Below are 19,271 nucleotides of genomic sequence, written 5' to 3'. Positions count from 1 at the left end.
GAACTGCGGAGATGTGGTTCGCGGACTTGGTTACGTAGTACAACTATGACGCCAGGGTGACAGAAGGCAAAGAAAGCCGCCCGACCTATATAGGTAGCGCCAGAGCCATGGATTTCTTACTGTTTGAACAATATCTTCTCATAGCAATCATAGCGCACGACTCATAGTCACAATGGCATCCGCAATGGGGAAAGAAGGCGTTTTCCAGCCGCCACAGGCAGCTCAATCCCAGAATACGCCAGGGTAAGTTCCCCTTCGCGGTCTTTCTCCTCGTTACTTCAATTAGCTTTCTCTCTCTCTGAGTATTCTTAGAAGAAGCCAGCGAAGCTAAGAGACAATCTCAGGTTAGAGAAGAAAATGGCACCAGCAAGTGAACCGACCAAGCTGGAATCCAGCGGCACTTTCGTGGAGTATGTCGGTTCTGGAAAACTGAAGGACAAGAAAGCTCTCATCACGGGCGGCGAGTATGTCTCCTATACTGGCATGATATAGGAAGGCCAAAACCAAAAAGCTCACATCCTTGTAGTTCCGGAATCGGCCGATCGGTCGCGGTCTTGATGGCTCGCGAAGGGGCCGACGTCACCATTGTCTACCTACCCGAAGAAGAAGAGGATGCTCAGGATACCAAGAAGATGGTTGAAGCCGAGGGCAAATCATGCCACCTCTTCAGCGGAGATTTGAGAAGTCGCGAAACGTGTCGCAAGGCTGTTGAAGAGCATATGAACACGTGCGTGGCCTTATTATGATCAGTCTACTTACGAAGCTCTATCTCATACTAAGCCCAGGTATAAAAAACTGAACATTCTCGTCAACAACGCCTCCAAGCAGTTCATGTGCAAGGATTTCGCGCAAATAGATCTCGACAATGTTACCAGCACCTTCGAGAGCAATATCATTCAGATGTTTGCTATCACGAAATTTGCCCTTCCACATCTATCCAAGGGCGACTCGTCAGTTTCTCTATTTTCCTTTGGAACCAGCTGCCTTTGGCTAATTTGATCTGCAGCATTATCAATACCACATCTACCGTGGCATTCCGAGGTACAAGCGGTATGGTGGACTATAGTGCGACTAAAGGTGCTATTGTTAGCTTTACAAGATCATTGGCAGCACAGCTGAAGACGAAGGGTATCCGCGTTAATGCAGTGGCGTAAGTTCGAGGGTTCATGTTGACTGTCAAGACAAATGCTCACTATTATTTCGGTAGTCCTGGTCCGGTTTATACTCCTATTCAGGTCGATACTCGAGCGCCCGAGCAGATGGAGAACTTCGGCGCTGAATCTTCCATCGGTCGACCTGGTCAACCAAGCGAAGTCGCAACAAGCTTCATTTTCCTGGCTAGTGCAGATGCTGCACTGTTCTGTGAGTAAATCTTCGACCCCTGGCGACAAAGGCTGCCAACCAACCTCTGACGTTTTCTGACTTTGAAAAAGATGGCCAGGTTTTGCACTGCTATCCTCTAGGGGATTAAACAAGTTTGAAGCCGAGGACGAAGTGTCTATGAAGCCACACGAGGGAAAAAGTACAGTGTTAAGCTCCATGAACGAATGCAACTTGGCAATCGTTACAGTTCTAAAGTTAGCTCTAGGGCGTCCCCGTGCCTCTAAAACCATTTGATGTGAAAATATGTACATTTATGATAGTTCATAGGAGTTGAGTAATTTGTAATGCGATCAATACAACAGCCATGGTTTCGCCTGCAGGAGGGCTTTATCCCAGCCCTCATCATTCTTCCAGATAGCAACAGTCTCTACCTCATCCTTGCCCAACTTGAGATCATTGTACAGATGCTATCCAGAGGTTCCGATTAGTTCGAAATCCTCTTCTCTGTAACCATACATGGGGCTGAGACAACATACCGGAAACAAGCCCTCTTTCGGTCGCGGTCCGCAGACTGTCCCGTCAGGATTCTCCCACCGGACCTGGCCGGCTATGCCCTCAAAGGGAATCCGGAGCACGTAGACCAGCGGCTCGTCTTTAAAGAACATTTTGAGGGTATTCGGTACTTGAAATGCTGTCGAGAGGTGTACGAATCCCGATTTCTCATCCAGCTCGCTAACCGGCAGCCGATCGGGGAGGGGTTCCCGTACCGGAGACGTCGAGGGAATCAGCTTGTAGACGTAGAGGGGCTCGGCGTCTGCCATTTTCTCTTTTGTTCGATGATGTAATTTCCCGTTGGGACTTGTAGAAGGGGTTATAAAGGATTTAGTGGTAGTTGCTTGTGTTGTAGGTCTGTATCCTAGTCATATAGGTAGGCGATATATCGACGCTAGTGAGTGGGTGGTGGGACTGGTCATCCTTGACCCCTCCATGAGTTGTTCGTCGATCGCGTCGGACTCTTTGTCCTCCAAGACTCCCGTGACCGGGGGTGTGAGTAAGTAGTATCCGAGCTTTCTTCAACCACACGGAATGTGCCTACTTTTCTTTGATGATTGGTGTGTTAATATGTAGATGGTTTGTCATCTGCTGCAAATTTACTGAAGGAGTAAAAGAATATTTTTGATCCTGGAGTTTTGACCAAGTCCCCGCATGCGTTTCCGATAAGATAGTAGTACGACGGACTATATGTTGGTCAATATATATTAACGTTAGTACTAGCGGGACTGAGGGGTTCGGCTACGTCTGAGAGAAAGAAATTGGTTCAATATCCACATGGATAACTTGATATCATACTTCATACATGGAATAGACTAATGAAGAATTGAAGCTGATCGTGGGCGCACATAATCTCCACAAGATTAAACAATCTTCAGGTGTACATGCAGCCTCCAGAGTACTAGTTCCGTGGACTTGCGACATCTTCTATGTACTTACTCAGCGGAGTTGATTATATATATTCTCTGCCATGTTTCTGCAACGAGGAACTTGTCTGTCTCCAATCTCGATCGATCAGACACTCTCAAGTTAGTAACCACAGTACTCAAGCCACAGAGATCTGTGGCTGAGATAGGGATCGACGTCACTGAACCAGGTATCGGAGAGTAACAGTCACATGCCCGTGCACGCCATACCAAATCGGGAGATTTGTTTTTGCCCTTGCTGGGGGGCTGGGGATCGTTCCTGCCTCCGATTTACTTGGTAGCTGAACCCCCCGCTTTAGCGCTGACGGCCCTCTTTCACTCTCCCTCTCTTGTTTATTTCTGTTGCTGCAGCATCCATCGTCTGTGTTCAAGTTTCAATCCATCTGCACGCAATTCGGGCTATCGAAAACCTGCCCGCCGCTTGCGATCCCTCAATTCACTCGACTCTTCCGACAATCTCGGTGTTCCTCGTGCCCGTCTTGTCTTATCTCTCCCATTTCTGATCCTTGCCTTATCAGGCCATTTCAGGCACAAGCCCTGCCGTTTCTACATCAACCGATTCTTCCCGGCCCAATTCTTTCCGTTACCACAGGGTTATGCCGCCTCTCCCTTGGATGAACATTCCATCCCAGTGATATCCCACGCAACCGCACGACTCTGGTCGGTTTGCTGCTTCGGTCCGGGAGGCAGGTATGCGGCCAATTGAAGTAGAGTCTCTTCCATCTCCATTGGTTATCGCATTCTTTCTCTCAAATCGGCACCCGTGATGTCAAGCAATTTAGCATCGTCCCGACGCACACAGACGGATTTGCCAGACCAAACATCCAATCCACTGCGCCATGGATCAACCGCTTCCACGAGCTCGTCGATATACACCGTCTCATCAAGTTCGTTTGCTCCCAGTCGCACGAGCACCGTCTCCTCCACCGCGTCATCTGGGTCCCTGCCCGGCCATAGACGGGGCAAGAGTGAGGTAAACACACCAATCTCCGAAGCAATGGCTGGAGGCGCTTCCGAGGGGAAAAGCTGGGCCAATGCGGGCGCGACCTATGAGAACATCCGCCGCTCATTGCGACCACTTTCCCAAGCCCCCAACTCGTCTCCTGTAGCTGCCAAGCAAGCAGCATTTCGTCATTCTCGAAGCCAGACTGTCGACAATCCCCAATACTGGAAGGAAAATCGCCCACAGACCCCCGAATCACGTCCTGCGCAGCCTCAGGATGTTGACACATTAAAGGAGAAGCCCTCATACATCGATCAAAGCCCCACGAAAACCGGTTCGCCGCATGCTGTCTCACCTCATGCCAAGTCACAAGTAAAAGCGCACCATGCACATAGTTTGTCCAACCCACCGCCGTTCACCCATACCTTGTCGGCCCCCGAGCTAGAGACGTTCCAAAAATCGTCAACCGGCCACCTGCGGACCCTCTCAAAGTTTGCGAAATCGGGTGAGACCGAAGAATTTGCGCTTGACAGTTATGGGGCATCTGTGGTGGGATTACAGGGACGACGACGCCTAAAGCGCGCTGATACGGTGACCGGAAACAATAGCCCCATAGCACGAAAGAAACCGGCAGCATCAGCATGGACGGCTGGGAGCTGGATGGACAAGCAGCGTCAGTTCCTCCAGGCTTACGAGTACCTTTGCCATATCGGAGAAGCAAAGGAATGGATCGAAGAAGTTATTCAGAAACAAATCCCGCCGATTGTTCAGTTGGAAGAAGGCCTGCGTGACGGAGTAACGCTGGCTGAGGTGGTACAAGCTATGTACCCAAACCGAACCTTTCGAATCTTCAGACACCCGCGACTTCAGTACCGTCACTCTGACAACATCGCACTGTTTTTCCGGTTCTTAGATGAAGTCGAGTTGCCAGAGCTGTTCCGGTTCGAGCTTATTGATCTTTACGAAAAGAAAAACCTCCCGAAGGTCATTCACTGCGTCCACGCCTTGTCATGGCTGATGTTCAAGAAAGGCCTCGTCGATTTCCGGATGGGTAATTTGGTGGGCCAATTGGAGTTCGAACACCATGAACTCGAGCAAACACAGAAAGGCCTCGATAAGGCGGGCGTCAGCATGCCTAGTTTCTCAGGGATGGCTGCCAACTTTGGAGCGGAACCAGAGCCAGAACCGGAGCCTGAGCCGGAATCCGAGGAAGATCGCATTCACCGTGAATTACATGAAAGCGAAGCCTCGATCGTTGATTTCCAAGCTCAGCTTAAAGGAGCGATGCTGCGACTGAAGCTTGGCAACTTGATGAACGATCTATGGGATTTCGAACCGTTTTTGGTAGAACTGCAGTCCAGGATACGCGGAGACTGGGCTCGCCAAATTGTTCAATACCGACTGGATATGCGAAAATTCGCTGTTCAATTACAAGCGATCTGCCGAGCTTTTCTGGTCCGACAGCGGCAGAGAGGTGATAAGGAAAATTACCAGGCCCAGGAAATTGATGTACTGCGGCTGCAGACCCTGATCCGGGGAGCCAAGGCAAGGGCTCAAGTGGACCGTGTTCGAAGTTGTATGCGGAAAGAGGAATCGGGCATCAAATTGATTCAGGCAGCACTACGAGGCGCATTGCAACGACAGAAAGTGTACGATCTTTGCGAGGGCACAAGAGGTGCGGAGGAGGATGTTCAACTGCTGCAGGCTGCTATCCGGGGTGCTCTGCAGCGCAAGCAACTCGCAGCGCAATACGAAGAAACTCAGTCGGCTGAGACAGACGTAACTGAGCTCCAAGCCCTTATCCGAGGTGCGCTTCAACGCAGTCAGCTGGCAAAGCAGTACGATGCAGTGCAGTCTGCGGAACCTGACGTGGTCGAGCTCCAGGCCCAAATCCGCGGTGTCCTTCAGCGCAATCGGCTTGCAGAACAATATGAAGCAACACGAGCGAGAGAGGAAGATGTGACAGTGCTTCAAGCTTTGATCCGGGGTGCCTCTGTCCGTCAGCAGATGAGCACACAGAACGAGGCCATGAATGCGACGACAGCAAGCAGCACGTCTCTGCAAGGAATCATTCGAGGAATGCTGACCCGGAAAGGTATCGAAGAGACAAAATCGTTGCTCTTGCAGGAAGTACCTTCAATTACCTCCGTTCAAGCAGGCGCGCGGGCCCTTGCAGCCAGAAAATTCCTATCGCAGCAAGCAGAAGCGCTCGCAAAGACAGCAAATGAGTGCTCCTCTCTCCAGTCAATTGTTCGCGGTAACGCTCTTCGAGCCGAGCTTGACCGTCTTCGACAAGATCTGAGCGAGCATGTGCCATCCGTCATCGACATCCAAAGCATCTCTCGAGCAAATGCTGTACGATCCTTCCTGAACTCTCAACGCGAGTCTCTTGAGGAAGAGGAGACGTCCATTTTGGCCCTGCAGTCTATGGCTCGGGCAGTCATACTCAGGAGAAGGCTCGAAGCAGATGCGCAAGCTCTACAGCAGGAAGCACCGGTCATAACCAATCTTCAAGCTCTTATTCGCGCCGCAATTCTCCGCATCGACGTGGGCGGCATCTTGGAGGAGCTCGATGACTGCGAGTATGAAATTAGCCAGTTCCAAGCACAGATAAGAGCCATGCTTGTTCGGGTTGACGTTGGCCAGACTCTTGCAGATCTGGCAGCTGCCGAAGACGTCGTTATGGACCTTCAGTCACACATCCGTGGACATCTTGTTCGTTCCAGATTCGAAGAGAAACGCCGCCATTACCGTGAAAACATGGATAAGGTGATTAAGGCGCAAAGCTACATCCGCGGTCGAATTCAGGGTCAAGCCTACAAGAGCCTCACAAGTGGAAAGAACCCGCCTGTAGGGACTGTCAAGGGCTTTGTGCATCTGTTGAATGATAGCGAGTTTGATTTCGACGAGGAAATTGAGTTTGAGCGAACACGGAAATTGGTTGTCCAACAGGTCCGACAGAACGAACTGGCAGAGCAATACATCGGCCAGCTCGATATCAAGATTGCGCTCCTGGTCAGGAACAAGATCACGCTTGATGAAGTCGTAAAACACCAGAAGCATTTTGGTGGCCACGTTGGAAGCCTTCTTCCAAACCGGGAGATTTCTTCCAAGGATCCTTTTGACCTGAAAGCTCTGAATAAGACATCTAGAAGAAAGCTAGAGCAGTACCAGGTTTTGTTCTTCCTTCTTCAAACCCAGTCGCAATATTTGGCGCGGTTGTTCCGACGCCTGCGTGAGCTCAACACGCCCGAGAAGGAGTATGATCGGATAAGGCATCTGATGATGGGTCTCTTTGGATACTCGCAGAAGAGACGTGAAGAGTACTACCTCATCAAGCTTCTTGCACGTTCCGCCAGGGAAGAAATCGAAAGCTTCGACTCGCTCCATGAATATCTGCGGTGCAATTCTTTCTGGAGTAAACTTTTCGCATCCTACATCAAGTCCCCACGGGATCGAAAGTTTATGCGTGATATTCTTGGAACTGTTGTGAGGGAGAATGTGGTTGAGAACCCAGAGTTGGACTTGGAGAGCGATCCCATACAGATCTATCGCTCGGCCATCAACAACGAAGAGCTCCGGACCGGCAAGCGGAGCCGACGCCGACTGGATATCCCAAGAGAAGAGGCAATCAGAGATCCAGAGACGAGAGCGACGTTTATTCAGCATCTTCAAGACCTCCGCGATATTGCTGACCAATTCTTTTCTGCTTTTGAGGAACTACTGTACAGGATGCCCTTCGGTATTCGGTACATCGCGAAACAGATGTACGAGAGCCTTCTCGCTCGATTCCCCAAGGAGAACCCCGGCTTCATCCTCCAGACAGCGGGCCATTGGGTGTGGAGAAACTACTTCCAGCCTGCAATGGTCGAGCCCGAGAAGTATGGTGTGATAGACCGTGGCTTGACCCAGGAGCAAAAGCGCAATCTTTCAGAGATCTCGAAGGTGATCGCGCAGGTAGCATCCGGTCGACTTTTCGGCGCAGAGAATGTCTATCTCCAGCCACTAAATAGCTATATCGGAGATTCTATCCAGCGGCTTGGTCAGATCTGGGGTGACAGTGAGTATTTCATAAGTTGTAATCTTTGGGACGATGCTGACCTTTTCGTAGTGGTCTCCGTTCAGGACGCTGAAAGCTATTTCGACATCGATGAATTCAACGACCTTTATGCTAAGACAAAGCCTACTTTGTATATCAAAATGTCTGATATCTTCTCTATCCATCAGCTTATCGCCAGCGAAATTCATTACATCTGCCAGAACCCGGATGATATCCTGAAGGAGGTCATTCGCGACCTGGGTAACGTCAAGTCCAACGAGAGTGAGCTAATGAGCGTCAACTCCTCTGAGATCAATCTCACCTTGAACCCCAAGCTGGCACAAGTTGAAGGTAAGCCCGAGCACTTTCACCACTCACAAATATGCCTGGAGACTGACATTTCGAACTAGACCCAGAAGCGGATGTGAAGGCTTTGTTCATGGAAACCAAAAGATGCATCCTCTATATTATTCGCGTCCAAACAGGCGCCAATCTGATGGACATCATGGTTAAACCACCCACCGAAGAGGACGAAGCCAAATGGATGACGCTGGTTCGTGACGAGTTGAGTGCAAACAACACACGACGGAGCCCTTACTCGGAAGCCACCACCATGGTAGACCTTGCCTCTATGAGTTACACGGAATTGAAGCAAACGGCTCTGGAAAACATTCTTCAACTCGAACAAACCGGTAAGATCCGGCGCGATAATTACTACCAGGATCTTCTGAATGCGATTGCCATCGATATCCGCACAAAGCATCGCCGGAGAATCCAGCGAGAGCGGGAATTGGACAGCGCTCGGATGACGCTTGCTCGCCTCAACGACCAAGCTATCTGGCTGGATCAACAACTCAAGACTTACAACGACTACATCGAGCAGGCCATGGTGACCTTGCAGAACAAGAAGGGAAAGAAGCGGTTCCTTATGCCCTTCACCAAGCAGTGGGATCACCAACGAGAACTACAGAAGTCCGGCAAGGTCTTCAAGTTTGGATCCTACAAGTACTCGGCCCGCAATCTGGCGGACCGGGGTGTTCTCGTTCACTGGAAGGGATACACTGAACGACAGTGGGATCGGGTCGACCTTACCATCTCGAGTAACGAAGTCGGAGTTTTCACCATTGATGGAAGCAGTGGACCGATGATGATCCCGGGAGCCAACGCGCAGGTTCCGTTGGACGACCTACTACAAGCCCAGTTCAATAACATGCAGTTCCTGGACTTCTTCGATGGGCACTTACGAGTCAACGTCAATCTTTTCTTGCACCTGATAATGAGAAAGTTCTATAATGAGTGATGGAGCGGTTTGATGCTGGATCATGATCTTATTCCGTCTATTACGTTTCATGTGTTGATGTTTTCTTCTGTTTATGTTTTTGTTGTCTGCATTTCTTTGAGATATCCCTTCCTCTTGCTATCATGTTGACGATGAAAAAGAGCTCATCTGGAAAGATGCCTGGAGTGGGCATGGTGGAGATGAGCCTTCGAACTCTTATACCTACTGAATATGTTTTCCTGTACCCCTCTGGTTTGCTATGCAAGGTGTCTTATGGATGCTTGAGCGCAACCGCCCGCATGTTATGTATGTATGGCCTAAGCCTGCCTCGACGATGATTGAATGAATACCATAAGTGTACGTATCCTTAAAGTGAGAGCCTTTGTAGTAGCCAGTAGTAAGAGAAAATAATAATCTTCAATCTGTCATGATTGAGTGTCATCTGTGAATAAGTTGTTTCAATGGAGGGAGGCCGAGCCATGGTCGGGTCAGGGGTCGCCACGTGACGGCTTGGGGCCCAACGGCGATCGATGCCAGCTGGAGGCGATGGCATCTCAACTTCCGCCTCTTCCTCCACTGCTGCTTGCCCTCCTGTCCTTGTTCCCGCAGGTATTTCCTGTTACGGTTTCAATTGATTCTGTGCTAGATTCTCCATCTGTGCTGTGTGCGCCATGGATTTCTCCAACCTCAAAGAACAGGTCAGCAACCTGACCTTGTATGATCTCAAGGCGGGAGTCCGCAAGGTCCAGAATGGTACGTCCCCGCGGTGACCCCAGAACGCTTTTCTGTCAATCTGGATGGCCTCGGATTCTGTTTATTTACTATAGGCGATTAACTGACTCTTATAGCGGTCATGAACTATACCGAGATGGAGGCCAAGGTCCGTTCCTACTATCCCGCCAGTTCCGTCCCGCCACGAGCCCCGGGCCTCCGCAACCCGTGTGGTTGTATCCCTTGAAGCACAACACTCACGTTAGACAGGTCCGAGAAGCTACAAACAATGAACCTTGGGGTGCTTCGAACACACTTATGCATGAGATTGCCAGTGGAACCCACAGCTAGTCAGTGTTTCCGCCCCCGTCGCATGGCCTAGCGAGGACTCCCCTGGAGTACTAATGACGTGTCGCAACATACAGTCAATTGCTCAACGAGATCATGCCTATGATTTACAAGCGCTTCACAGACAAGACATCGGAGGAATGGCGACAGATCTACAAGGTGAGTCCTGTTTTCTCCTATTCTCTCCGCGACACATGTGGACCACGGCTTACGATGCGCGACAGGCGCTCCAACTTCTAGAGTTCCTTGTCAAGAACGGATCCGAACGAGTTGTCGACGATGCCCGCTCTCACATGTCCTTGATTCGGATGCTTCGCCAATTTCACTACATCGACCAGAACGGAAAAGACCAGGGTATCAACGTGCGCAACAGGTCATCGGAGTTGGTTAAGCTGCTCGGTGACGTCGACTTGATCCGCTCGGAGAGGAAGAAGGCCAGGGCCAACCGCAACAAGTTTGGTGGATTCGAGGGTGGCTCGCACATTGGCGGTGGCATGTCCAGCTCTAGCTCCGGCAGGTATGGCGGCTTTGGCAGTGACAGCCTCTCGTTTGGTGGATACAGTGGAGGTGTCTACGGTGACGGTGGTGGATTCGGAGGCAACACAGGCGATTTCGGGGACTCCGGGAGACGTTCCAATCGCTTCGAGGAATATGACGAGTATGATGAGGGTGATGCTAGTCCCCCGCGCCGGCGCGGGCCCAGTCCTCCCCGTGCTAGTGCTACTCGCCAGGCCAAACAGCCGGCCGCTCCTGCTCCTAAGGAACCCGAGCAAGACTTGTTCGACTTTGGAGAGGAGGAGACTGTCGCGACATCTGTCAGCGCTTCCAAGAAGCCTGCCACAGGCAATGGCCTAGATATCCTCGACACCCAGCCTGCTGACGACGACGACTTTGATGATTTCCAATCCGCCACGCCTGCGCCTGCGCCGGCATCGTCAGCCCAGTTTGCCATTCCCCCGCCGGCCTCCACCGTCAGCACGACCTCCAGCACGCAGTTCGCTGCCCCCAAGCCAGTCTCGGCCACCCAGGGCTCGAACCTGAACGGCATTGTAGGCTTCACCTCGATGACCCCTACCCCGACCTCGAGCACGATGGCGTCTCCCACACTCTCTCAGAGCTCCCTGGCACAGGCCCAGAAACCCGCGCAGCCCAAGCCTAGTGGCTTCCAGGCCGCCACTCCCAACTACTTCACCTCTGTTTCCACCCTCTCCAACACGACTCAGCAACCTGCTATGGGTCACCGCCCCAACATGCCTTCCACCTCCTCTTTCACTTCCACCACGCCCTCTACCCCCTCTGCCGCCAACAAGCCCGCTGCCCCCAAGGCATCCGGTGACGTCTTTGGATCTCTCTGGTCCACCGCCAGCGCCAGCGCCGGTATTCAGAAGAACAATACGGGCGGAAACAAGGGCCCTAACCTAGCCAGCATGGCCAAGCAAAAGGCCAGCGCCGGCATCTGGGGCGCTCCCGCTGCTTCAGGCAGTCCTGCATTCAACCAGAGCAGCAGCAGCGGGGCGCCGAAGACAACGGGAAGCTCTGGCCTAGACGACCTACTTGGTTAGGTTGATGACTATCTCAGCTCGACCTTTATATCGTTGTCTCCTTCTTTTACCCCGCTTAGCTGAATGTTCTCTTTTCCTTTTTGGCACTGTTCGAGTGACTGTGTGTCTATACCGTAGTACGAATATTTCTTCTTCCTTTTATTTTATTTGCTTGCGTGCAAGATCTAAAATAGCAGGCCTACCCTAACTCACTTTTTTCTTCTTTCATCTATTCTGCTATCTACCTATTGCCTCTAGCCGATTCTTCGTGTGACTACTCCAGATATATTCTCGTTCTCCCGTGGCATAATAGCTCGGCTCCCCTATTCCCTGGTATGACATGGTATGGCACGTTACTTGATTCCTCAAGGGTACCCTTGAACCTATACTGTACTCCTTTCTCTATCGAAAAGCAGAAAAGTTCTATAGGATGCAATTTAATCTAGAATTGACTTATCAACTTGATATATGTAGGATCCAATTAAATAACTATCTCCTATGCAATCCTACCCTAATCATGATATACCCTCGAATACTAACGCAGACCCAACTAAGTCCCTTCAATCCCTTCCAGTACTACTAAGCAACAACTCCGGATGAACCTCCTCATCATACCCCTCCCCCACCCCCCTCCCCACCGCCGGCCTCTCCTCAATCCTCTCAATCCACCTCCTCAGCAGCGGAAACCTACCCATCTCCTCCTCCGTAATCGTCATCCTCTTCCACGCCCTTATCCACGCATACGCATTGATATCAGCAATACTATACTTCCCTCGTCCCTCGCCCACCAAGTACTCCCTCGCTTCACCATCACCAGCCAAGCTATTAGATAGATGCAATTCCAGCACGTTATAAATCCGAAGCGTTTCGGCTCTGAATTTCTCGATGGCATCTGTCACCCAGAACCATAAGCACATTTCACCTATATGATATCTCCTATAGAATGGGAATGGGAAAAGGGTAGCTTACAAGAATCCACCACCCCCGCGAACCTCTTAAAATGATTCAACCCCGCCTGCTGTGGCTGCCCCGACGCAGACCAGAAGAATAACCATTGAAGAAGCTTGAATCTGTGCACCGGTGAGGAGGAGAAGTGGAAGTGGAAGTGGTGATCTGGATCGTATGTTTCGACGAGGTAGAGGAGTATAGCGGAGGATTCCATTACCGTTATTGGGGTGGAGGAGTTGTTGTTGTTGTTGGTGTCGATGAGGAGGGGGATTTTGCCTACAATCCCTTTAACTTCAGTAACATATTTTCCTGCCCAGGTGGGTTCCAAAAGTCAAAGAAAAGAAGGGTTGGGGTCTGACCGTTAGGATTCAGCGCCAGAAACCACGGCTGCTTCTGCTCGTCCGTGTCGAGGTCGATTAGGCTTGTGGTCCATTGTAAGCCGTATTTTGCGGAGAGTTCTTCGAGGAGGATTTGGACTTTTTTGCCGTTGGGGGTGCTGGTTGTTAGGAGGTGGAGGCCCTATTTTTATAGGAGTTGTGAGGATGGTGTATTGAGGGAGAGTAGGGTGAAGGGTTGGGTAGGGGGTTACCTTTGTGTTTTGGATTCTTGGTGGTGTTGTTGGTGTGAATACTACTGGGCTTGTCATTGTGGTGTTGGGTATTGGGTGTTGTAGGGTCAGGTTTCGTTAGATTGGACAGTGGTAGTAGTAGTAGTAGTAGTAATAGTAGTAGTAGTAGTAGTAGTAGTAATAGTAGTAGTAGTAGTAGTAGTAGTAGTAGTATTTATATGTCAATCTCACCATAGCAAGATGGCATCATCCAATCCTTGTCCGACGGATGTCCGGATCGATCTGATAGTAAGCATCTAGCCCTTCTTTGAATGCTAGGCATCAACTAGAACCCCGGTTTGAACTAAAGAAAGCTCGGCTTAGAGGCTCCAGATCCCTGTCATGGTAATATAGTCTTCGGAATATGTAACTAAATCCTTGACCTGAAGGGTATTCCTCCTCTCTTTTGGTTCATCAACCAGGACTATTAGTCACATTTGTGGAGTTGTGTCGAGGACATACCACTACTACCAACTAACGTATTACTGACATTGGTTGAGATGAGTTTGACTGTGGTCGTACTGTACTAATTAATACTACGAAATATCTTAAGACAGGAAAATAAATAGTAGTCAACATTGCTCATAAATCACATATGATATAGATAAAACATAACTAACGCTGTTGGAGGTATATGAATACTTCGATCACACGCTGTATGCTAGGGAATGCTTTTGTTTTCACAGAAAAGCAAGCAAGCCAGCCTACAACCATAATCTAATGCATTGACGCCATCGCTCAAGTACAGAAACATATATACAGGCACATTTGCCCTCCCCTTTCCCACATTTGAAACAGTCACCCTCATTCTCACCCCCACCCTCACTCAGTCTCTCCACATCTCTGCTACCTCTCTCCCTCGTCATGAAATGATCATATCATGCATGCATGCATTCACAAACAGCCGTCCCGTTCAAATGGTGGTATTCCAACAATAGCAGTTCCAGCCGGGGAACAACAAGAACAGTAAGGAAATATAAAAAGAAGAAATGAAAAGAAATAGGATGATGCAATCATGTTTGGGTCGAGGTTCATCGGCCCTCAGGAGAGTAACATGGCCAGCAGCTATTATACTGGGTCACAGATTCATCAGAAGCTGAGATCATATGTACCTCCGTAGCAGGACATAATGTCCCAGTATTGCAGGTATGAAACTAGGCCGCCTTCTTTTCAGGAAGGTCTTGCGGGGCTTCGAGCCCCTGATCTTCTGCCGGGAAATGTGACATGTTCGAAGCCGTCTTGCCACCGCTAGCCAGCTGCGAAGACTCCCTCTTTGCCCCGTTGGAGACATGCTCGACGTTAACGTAGGTCGACTCCAGTGGGAGCTGTTCGTCTTGCGTGGGTGTGATAGCTTGCTGGGAATCTGTCGACTCCGGGCTCAGGTACGTGTTGTTCTCTTCGTCCGCATCAGGCTCGCCGTTCAACGACGTCAGCCCTCCCTCGATATCTCGAAGCAGACGCACAAACTCCTCTGGTACCAGCCCGCTCTCTCCAGTCTTGGGATCCTCCGCAACAAGCCAGCCCTGACCGTGCCGGTACGAGACGAAGATCACCTGCCCTTCAGTAAGGGGCAGCTCATTCTCATGCTCTCTTGTGAAATCGAACAGCGCAACTGCTTTTCCGTGCATCTCCTCATCAGGGCACCCCACAGCAAACTGGAAGTCACGCGAGTACCGATGATCCCCGGCATAGTCGTCTTCAGAATCAAAGTCCGCCTCATGTCCATAGGCTTGATAGTCATATGAGCCCACATGAGAATACCGGCTTTCGTTCGCCGGATACGTGACATACTCGCCGCCCGGTCCATCCTCCAAAGCGTCGTCATCGTTCACATAGTACGTCTCACTGCCGTCCGCGTTCATACTGACAAGCGTACCCCGATCGGTATCTGCCTCATAGCCCATGCCTTGATGCTCGCGGCCGCCAGGGCCCCTGGCTTTCCGTCCATTAAGGTCAGTTCCGGTGGACTTGTTTTTCCGGTGACGCGGGGCGGAAAAGACTGGGCTGTGCAAGTCTTCATCCTCGCTATACGGCGGTCCATCGCCAAAGGACATGGCGGGAAGTTGCTGGTGCCCATAGCTGTGATCGGTAGTCCACGGTCCCACGGACCATTGGCCACGAGAACTATCCCACGGGGCCGGAGGATCGGACAGGCGCCGTTGCTCACTTGCCGGGGTGGACACCACTGATGCACGAGGCGGCAATGGGCCGTAGTGAAGAGGATGAATAGGAGGATACGCAAAGTCGCGAACCAGCGCATACGGTAAGCTGGAATGAAAGACAGGAAAGACGTGGGATCCCGGCCGCGACCGATTCTGGGAAGCCAAGGAAACATTAGAGTGCGTGGAGAGACGATCCTTTGCGTACGAGGAGGATCGCTGACGGCCCTGCCGCTTAACTGGGGAGTCTGTGATTATAGGAGGCAAAACCGTTAGGTTCGAGGAAGCCGTGGGCTGCGATGAGGGGGCCGAGGTTGTGGAAGCCATGATGATGGTCATGAGTCCTCAAAGGTAATGATCAGAGCGGAAGAAAGAATGATTACGTGTCGACGATGTCGTGTGAGGTAATGTCAGGTCGGATGTTTGTCGCTTGAGAGGGGATAGAAAAGCTGGAGAACCGGTCCGCCCTAGTTTCGCATCGCGATCGTTCTTCCACGAAACTCTACTGCCAGATCCCGCCCGAAGGTTATTTCAAGGAAACTCTCGCACCAAGAATATGTATGCGAAAGCATGCGACTCAAATCGGAGGGATGTCTCGTGAGCTCCTTGCGTACAGCACGATGCAGATCTGGGACTGGGAGGACGCTGCGCGCCGAAACAAGTCTGAATCAACCGGAGAGGGCACTAGACGACCGGCGACAAGTTAATGGACTGCGGCTAGACGCCAAAGGAAGCGAGGTGGCCGCAATGGGATGTCTGACAGGTCCGGGTATAATCGACAGCGAACGGACAGGTACAGCGCGGCTATCGACCTCAAGAGCAAGCACCGCGGGGATCTTCGATGACGGGCAGCTGTTCCCCTCTCTCTTTCTCGGGCCAAGAAATATTAAACACAACGACGTTGACTGCACCGACCAGGCGGCTGCAGGGGTGGCAGACAAGATTTGATGAGCGACAGCCAATGCCCGGGGGAGAAGAGGTTTGCAGCGAAGCAGGTGGAAAAAACAAGAGGAGGTTGTTTCGAGAGCGTTTTGGTCCCGCGCTTGGGAGTTCGGGATGGTCGAAGGCAAAACTGGGGATGCTAAAATTAGCAACGAGGGCAGGGCCAAAAAAGCGCCACTCTGAGAGGACGGCGACTACCGAACCCAATGACAAACGGGAGATAAAAAGAGGGGAGGCAGGAAGGGAGAAGATTGATTGATTAATTGATTGATTGATTGAATATTGAGGGGGGGAAATAAGGAAGAGGGGATGAGCGCCAGGAGAGGAGAGGACAAGACACTCAGCTGCAGGAAGCAGGAGAAAGATGACACACAGGATAAGGGACGGTGGAGCGAGAAAGGCAGAGAGAGCGAAAGAGCGAGAGCGAGAGGGAATGAATGAATGGTAGGGGCGAGAGGGTGCGACAAGAGGCTTGCCAGTGCCGGAGATTACTGCTAACTTACCTGCCGTGAAGGCTCCGACTGAAGCGTTAAGGATCAACGAGGCGCAGTCACCGATGCGGTGGAGTTCAAGGATTCAGAAACCCGCTGGCATGCAGGGTCACTGTCTTTCGAGGCCGGACACTCAGGCAATTGAGGGTTTCTCCAGGGCAGAAAAAGGGAGGGGAGTAGACGCAGTCGAACGGGGTGAATAATCCGGGGGTCTTTCTTGACTCTAAACCGACATCTTCCACTCCTTCAAGCTCGTTTTCTTTTTTGTCTGGGAAGTTTGAAGATTCACCCTCTCCACGTGACTGCCCACGCGTGGCTTAGCGTGTTTCAGGTGTGGATGCCTCGGGCCATCGCCGAACGGGCCACTTGATGCCTCAGCAGTCAGGCATAACAATGCTCCTGCTCTGCTGCTGTCTCTCCACATGCCTTTCTGCCTTGCATGGCTCATAGTAGCTACTATTTACCCACCACGCCCCAGCCACTAGACAATAACCAGCCACTCTAATTATATCTTTTTGTTCCGGATATAGGATCCGCATCTACTCCTCGTGGTCCTGCGGTGGATCTATTTCTATTCAGTCTATTTTCCACGAACCTATCTACTATGTATTACCCTAGGAAAAGCACAATGGGATGAGATCCGGCATTTCAATTGTCTATTGATCAGAAGGGTCTAGTCAAACAAAGGTCAAAAGTGTGACTGTTATCAATCCCGGCTAGGCCCGCCTAGCTCGAGCGGTAGAAGAGAATGTAAAAGCTAACCCGCTCTCTTCGGAGGGTATACAATGCATTCCAAATCCCCAGCTATTGGGAACGCAAGGGATCCACATCCAAAGCAAGGTCTTTTCAATCAAGTGCTCCCAGCCAAGGCAGCACTGCTAGTCCAGGGTATGTGTGTCGTGATGACTGTCGTCAATGTGAGAACTCTAAAAGGCGCCACTGAGGTTGGTGTTGGCGTCGGAGCCGGCGTCGTCGAACTTGGCGCAGAACTACCTCCAGCCTCCGCACCACTATCAGTGCTAGATCCCATTACCTCGGCAAACTCAGACGGAATGGCTGCGCTGTCGAGGGACTGGCCCTCCACATATCCCTCCTGGACGTGCGTATGAGTTGTAGGGCTATCGACCACATCTACATCAATGCAAGTGGTATAGATTTCCTGCTTGCCGTTGGGGAGTGACGGGTCCACGCCAGGAGCCGTGGGCCAATTCCAGACCCAGTAGAGCGTATACGGCTTGCCTGTAGGTGCATTCGATGGTAGCGCGATGTCCTGTTGACACCACAAATCTGCGCCCATCAATTGGTCCGCCACGTGGGGGTACACGGCTTGACGATGTTCGGAGATATTGCCATTGTTGATCTGATAGCAACGGCCGTCATCAAAGTTTTGCTTCGACAAGAGAACGCCGCGTCGATCCCCTCCCGTACCGTCGCGATTCCAGGAATTGAAGACGTCTAGGAAGTTCTCCTCCTCCTTCGGCTCGGTGGTTCCGTAAACGTAGATTGTCCCTCGATTCTTCGGCTTTCCCGGTTGATTCCAAGGTAGAGTCACATGGCCGTTCTCTTGGTAACGAAGAGCGATGGGGGAGCCGGCAGATGCCTGCAGCCGCGGGCTACCCTCGGTTTGGTTTCGTGTTCGCTGCGTGCTTTTGCACATCTTGTCGGTGGGAAGAATTAGACTCTGGTTGGCTCGATCATTTGGTGGAATCAGGTAAGTCATGGTCGTGTCGCTGAACCCGGGAGTAGTGCGATGAACGTTGCCTCGAGCGTAGCCTGGAGATCCGATGAAAGTTCCATTCGCTGCGATGGCAAGCAGCTGTTCGATCCACGAATGTGCGTTTGCCGTCGAGAAGAGGAGGACCAGCAAGAGCAACCTCAGAGCGCTGCTGCAAGGTTGGCTTGTGAGCCCCATCTTATATAGCCACTGTATGTTTTAATCAAATCGCAATTCAAGATACACAGTATCTTTACTCGGATAGTGCACCAGCCAGTGGTGTCTATAAAGGTGGCAGTCTGTTTGTATTAATTAGTGTTTAGAAGAAGGTTGACCGGGGCAATATATTGAGTGAGCAAGGATACGCACAAACTATATACTCATGCCCAAGAACACTTCTGAGCTTTCCTATTCGATCCTCTGTGTTATCGAAATACCTCAATAGGTGGAACGACAACAATAGGAGGGACAAAGAAGTTTTTGGCAAACAAAGCGATTGTCTGGTCACAAAAGGCAGTAGACTCAGCAAGTTGACAATAGGACCAACCCACAATAAGTATTCATCTGAATGTCCCGCTCTCCATCTTTATCTTCTCTTCTACAGCCCGTGTTTGCTCGCAGCCCGAAAGAAAACATATGGGGATCGACCACAATGCCCAATGTGATCAGGTCATTTGAAACACGCCCATCCTGGCAAGTGAATAAACCAGCGCCAAGAGAGATTATTCTTTGCAGGCGCTAAGGATGA

At 51.0% G+C, this 19,271-nt stretch overlaps 7 protein-coding genes across 7 annotated transcripts; 3 read left to right on the top strand and 4 right to left on the bottom strand.

The window, feature by feature from the left end:
- Positions 1 to 172: 172 nt before the first annotated feature.
- On the top strand, positions 173 to 1,471 carry AtWU_07481 (oxidoreductase, short-chain dehydrogenase/reductase family; the record flags this gene model as incomplete). Its single annotated transcript, XM_035502590.1, has 7 exons — positions 173 to 243; positions 345 to 464; positions 527 to 727; positions 786 to 950; positions 1,007 to 1,150; positions 1,208 to 1,362; positions 1,434 to 1,471. 7 exons carry the CDS (start codon positions 173 to 175, stop codon positions 1,469 to 1,471), a joined length of 894 nt encoding a protein of 297 aa, XP_035358483.1.
- A 202-nt stretch (positions 1,472 to 1,673) lies between these two features.
- Positions 1,674 to 2,144, bottom strand: AtWU_07480 (DUF952 domain-containing protein; the record flags this gene model as incomplete). Its single annotated transcript, XM_035502589.1, has 2 exons — positions 1,674 to 1,790; positions 1,860 to 2,144. The coding sequence occupies 2 exons, from the start codon at positions 2,142 to 2,144 to the stop codon at positions 1,674 to 1,676; spliced, it is 402 nt and encodes a 133-aa protein (XP_035358482.1).
- Positions 2,145 to 3,567: 1,423 nt separating this feature from the next.
- Positions 3,568 to 9,083, top strand: AtWU_07479 (putative Ras GTPase activating protein; the record flags this gene model as incomplete). The annotated part of the gene is made up of 3 exons (XM_035502588.1): positions 3,568 to 7,804; positions 7,856 to 8,134; positions 8,194 to 9,083. The coding sequence occupies 3 exons, from the start codon at positions 3,568 to 3,570 to the stop codon at positions 9,081 to 9,083; spliced, it is 5,406 nt and encodes a 1,801-aa protein (XP_035358481.1).
- A 650-nt stretch (positions 9,084 to 9,733) lies between these two features.
- On the top strand, positions 9,734 to 11,683 carry AtWU_07478 (ENTH-domain-containing protein; the record flags this gene model as incomplete). Its single annotated transcript, XM_035502587.1, has 5 exons — positions 9,734 to 9,815; positions 9,911 to 9,942; positions 10,044 to 10,123; positions 10,199 to 10,280; positions 10,346 to 11,683. The coding sequence occupies 5 exons, from the start codon at positions 9,734 to 9,736 to the stop codon at positions 11,681 to 11,683; spliced, it is 1,614 nt and encodes a 537-aa protein (XP_035358480.1).
- A 539-nt stretch (positions 11,684 to 12,222) lies between these two features.
- Positions 12,223 to 13,256, bottom strand: AtWU_07477 (glutathione S-transferase family protein; the record flags this gene model as incomplete). The annotated part of the gene is made up of 4 exons (XM_035502586.1): positions 12,223 to 12,554; positions 12,632 to 12,886; positions 12,970 to 13,129; positions 13,200 to 13,256. 4 exons carry the CDS (start codon positions 13,254 to 13,256, stop codon positions 12,223 to 12,225), a joined length of 804 nt encoding a protein of 267 aa, XP_035358479.1.
- Positions 13,257 to 14,371: 1,115 nt separating this feature from the next.
- AtWU_07476 (adaptor protein NBP2) lies at positions 14,372 to 15,703 on the bottom strand (the record flags this gene model as incomplete). The annotated part of the gene is made up of 1 exon (XM_035502585.1): positions 14,372 to 15,703. The coding sequence occupies one exon, from the start codon at positions 15,701 to 15,703 to the stop codon at positions 14,372 to 14,374; it is 1,332 nt and encodes a 443-aa protein (XP_035358478.1).
- Positions 15,704 to 17,659: 1,956 nt separating this feature from the next.
- On the bottom strand, positions 17,660 to 18,721 carry AtWU_07475 (uncharacterized protein; the record flags this gene model as incomplete). Its single annotated transcript, XM_035502584.1, has 1 exon — positions 17,660 to 18,721. One exon carries the CDS (start codon positions 18,719 to 18,721, stop codon positions 17,660 to 17,662), a length of 1,062 nt encoding a protein of 353 aa, XP_035358477.1.
- Positions 18,722 to 19,271: the final 550 nt, after the last annotated feature.

Source organism: Aspergillus tubingensis (assembly GCF_013340325.1).
Source record: "Aspergillus tubingensis WU-2223L DNA, scaffold_8, whole genome shotgun sequence".
Taxonomy (NCBI): Eukaryota; Fungi; Ascomycota; class Eurotiomycetes; order Eurotiales; family Aspergillaceae; genus Aspergillus; species Aspergillus tubingensis.
The sequence above is the reverse complement of the archived record's forward strand: the minus strand, read 5'-3'. Positions and strand labels throughout refer to the sequence as shown.